At 38.0% G+C, this 3,058-nt stretch overlaps 1 protein-coding gene across 1 annotated transcript; it reads right to left on the reverse strand.

Annotated features, from left to right (window-relative positions):
* Positions 1-1,903: 1,903 nt before the first annotated feature.
* Positions 1,904-2,575, reverse strand: LOC109215152 (agamous-like MADS-box protein AGL62). Its single transcript, XM_019379172.1, has one exon. The coding sequence runs from the start codon at positions 2,558-2,560 to the stop codon at positions 1,904-1,906; it is 657 nt and encodes a 218-aa protein (XP_019234717.1). The 5' UTR covers positions 2,561-2,575.
* Positions 2,576-3,058: the final 483 nt, after the last annotated feature.

The raw sequence follows: 3,058 nt of genomic DNA on the forward strand, positions 1-3,058 counted from the left end.
GACTTAGGAAGTGATGAGGCAGTAGTTTGAGGTGGATTTGGGCTGTTATTATTGTGGGCTGGAGTCATGCGGGTTAGTTTGGGTGGGCTGCTAGGGAGTGTTGTTACTGGATTAGGAGAAATTTTATGAGCAGGCCCAAATGTGTGTGAGGTAGGGTTAGGATAATTATTATTAAAAACATAAGAAGAAATAGTAGAAAGCGTACTATTGATAATAGTTAGTTTAGTTAATTGATTAGTTTCAATCGTCCATCGAAGTAATTAATGAGAGGTTCGTGGGAGTGAAGAAGTGAGTGTTAGTAGAACTGTTTTTAGAGGAAGCAAGCTTATTGAGCGTACCTGGAGATTGTTGAATGTCATCTATATCTGCAGCATGCTGTCCCTCGCTCATGGATGAAGACAATGGTGGGTCTGCTGTGGTATTTTTTGGTGAAGGCTGTTGAGGAGAAAGGCTCAACTTACCAGCTCTTGTTCTTGATTTGCTCGAAAATTTTACTGTTTGCCATGGCGTTTCACCGGGTTGGGCTGGTTCGCTGGAATTAGTGTGATCAGGTATTGGAGATGATGGGGGTGGCGTGAAACAAATGGGTAAGGGTGGGGCATGAAACGAACACGCTTTGGTATTATGACCAAAACGCCTACAGCGGATGCAAAGGATATTTAAGCCCTCATACATAACGACTTGCTTGTGGTTACCAATGTAGATATGTGTTTTCAAAGGTTTTTCAAGTAGAATTTCAATGCAAATACGAGCATATCTGCTGCGTGTGGTAGATGAAGTACAAGCATCTACATTAAGGAGATTGCCTAGTTTATTGCCTACTAGCTGTAAGAGTGAAAGATCATTGTATTCAGTAGGTAGTTCAGGCAATCGAGCCCAAATGGCGGAGTAGGCGAGTTGGGCAGTGGACGCTACAAATTTTGGTTCCCAACGACGTACAGTAAGGAAGTGGACCAAGATAAAACACGACCCGTCATGAAGTGCATGAAGCATATTATCTTCCTGGGTAAATTTTATGAGGAAAAAAGCATGTCCAAGATCAATAAGGTTGAGTGGTTCAGAGGACCTCCAAAGAGTTTGGAGTTTGGATTTAGCATTTGGTGCCCGATGGATTTTGCCAAATAATTTGATAATAATGGAGTACTTCGAATGGTGTACAAGCGAGCCTTATCATCTGCTGTAAGTGGAATAAAATCCTCTGTACCATATAGGTTGTCCGCTTCATCAATTAAGTCGATATCTAAAGAGATGGGTGGAGAGTTTTGCGCTAGCAGGCCGTTTGGTGAAGGTGTGAGGAGGGTATGTAAGAAGGAAGCTTTTTGTGGGATTTTAGTTGTGTCATCTACTTGCATTACAAAGTGGTCTGGAGGATCGGTGGTGGTCATGGCGTCAATGTTCCTGGTGTAGTCATGTGGGAAGGTTAGGGTTGAGAGAACAAGGATGAAGGTCTCTAGTGAGGCAGTTGAGAGCATTCTCGCAGTTTTATCAAAATAGAATGCTTGATATGTGTTCTTTGAGAGAAATTGTTAGATGGATATATATTATTTATATGAATAAGGGAAGGTATAACTCAGCTTCACACTAAGAAATAAAGACAGGACTTAATAAAAAGCAATGAATGAAGGTAATGGCCGGGGAAGTAATAACATGATAATAGCGGATAAAAGGATTGCAAAATATTAACAATTACTAACATATTGATTTATAAGGGCAACCATTTGTTGTTGCTCATATATAGACAATCAATACACAAACTGAGAACTTGGAAAACTTATACTAGCAAAGACCAACTATTGAGGTACTCGTTGGCTTTAGTTAATAAAAAGAGGGGAAAAAGGGGTAATCCGGTGCACTAAGCTCCCGCTATGCGCGGGAGCAAGGGAAGGGCCGGACAAGAAAAGAATTAAAACATCTCCGCTGAATCAAAACCAAAGTTATGGTTATGAAGATTATTTGAAGCAACCATGTTTCGAGCTGGCTTGATATCATAGTTGTCAAAAATCCCATTACCATTAACACCAAAAAGAGAAGAAGAATTAGCAGTCTCAACCATAAACTTGCTTGCCTGATTTCTCACATTCTTTTTTAAAACTTCCATGGAATCCTTTAATTGTTCAAGTTCATGCAAAGCAAGTTTACTTATAGGAGCTTCCCACCAATATTGACTTTGACTAGTTTTCCTCATTTGATCAAGTGATTCTCCTCTTTTCTTCTCAACTTCAAACTCAGCAAGAATCTGTGTTAATTGCAAATTGAGCTCACGAACACTAGCATTTCGATGAGTCTCAACAAGATGAAGTGATGAATTAGATATTGGATTATGATTTCTTGAGAGGAACCTATCGACAATGGACTCAACATTAGGGTGACCAAAAGAAAAAACTTTTCTTGCAGGAGAAAAAACTATGATAGCTATTTCAACACCACAAAGTGTACATAGTTCACTAGCTTTCTTGAAAAGACCAGAACGACGTTTTGAGAAGGTAACTTGGAGATGATTTTTTACCTCTGTTTTGGCAATTTTGATCTTTTGACGACCAATACTAGGTTTCTTTGCCATGGCTGAAACTAAAGAATATTAGAGATAATTCTTGTGGTTTTTGAGTTTACATTCAGAGAAAAATATGGACTATTTATAGGTGCTTTGGAGTACCCTAAAACATGCTGTCTTTAAAATATTTTTACTATGGTTTCTATGTAATGTGCTGATTTGGGAGTTCGAAAATCTTATCCTATTAATGGATTGATGATGTGATACTCAATGCACCTTAGTTGGCATTATTAAAACAATAAGGCATATATATTACTTGTGAAAGTCAACCTTTATTCCCTTTATAAGTAATGACTTAATTGTTTGTTACAATTGTCAACCCTTCTATCTATTGATTGGTTTTTATGCAGCTAGCTAGCAGGGATAAATGGTAATTAGTTAAGAGAGTAAGATTATTTTAAGAATAAATGAGGGTGAGTGAGAAAAGGAGATATCTACCAATATTAGAGATACTATACGTAATTTTTATTTTTGAGTTGTAACCTAAAAGACAATCATGTTTTGCAT

This window comes from Nicotiana attenuata, unplaced genomic scaffold (genome assembly GCF_001879085.1).
Source record: "Nicotiana attenuata strain UT unplaced genomic scaffold, NIATTr2, whole genome shotgun sequence".
Lineage (NCBI taxonomy): Eukaryota > Viridiplantae > Streptophyta > Magnoliopsida > Solanales > Solanaceae > Nicotiana > Nicotiana attenuata.

Bases quoted from the DNA above. Each gene is read 5' to 3' on its own strand.
- LOC109215152 (XM_019379172.1), bottom strand. From the start codon at position 2,560: ATGGCAAAGAAACCTAGTATTGGTCGTCAAAAGATCAAAATTGCCAAA.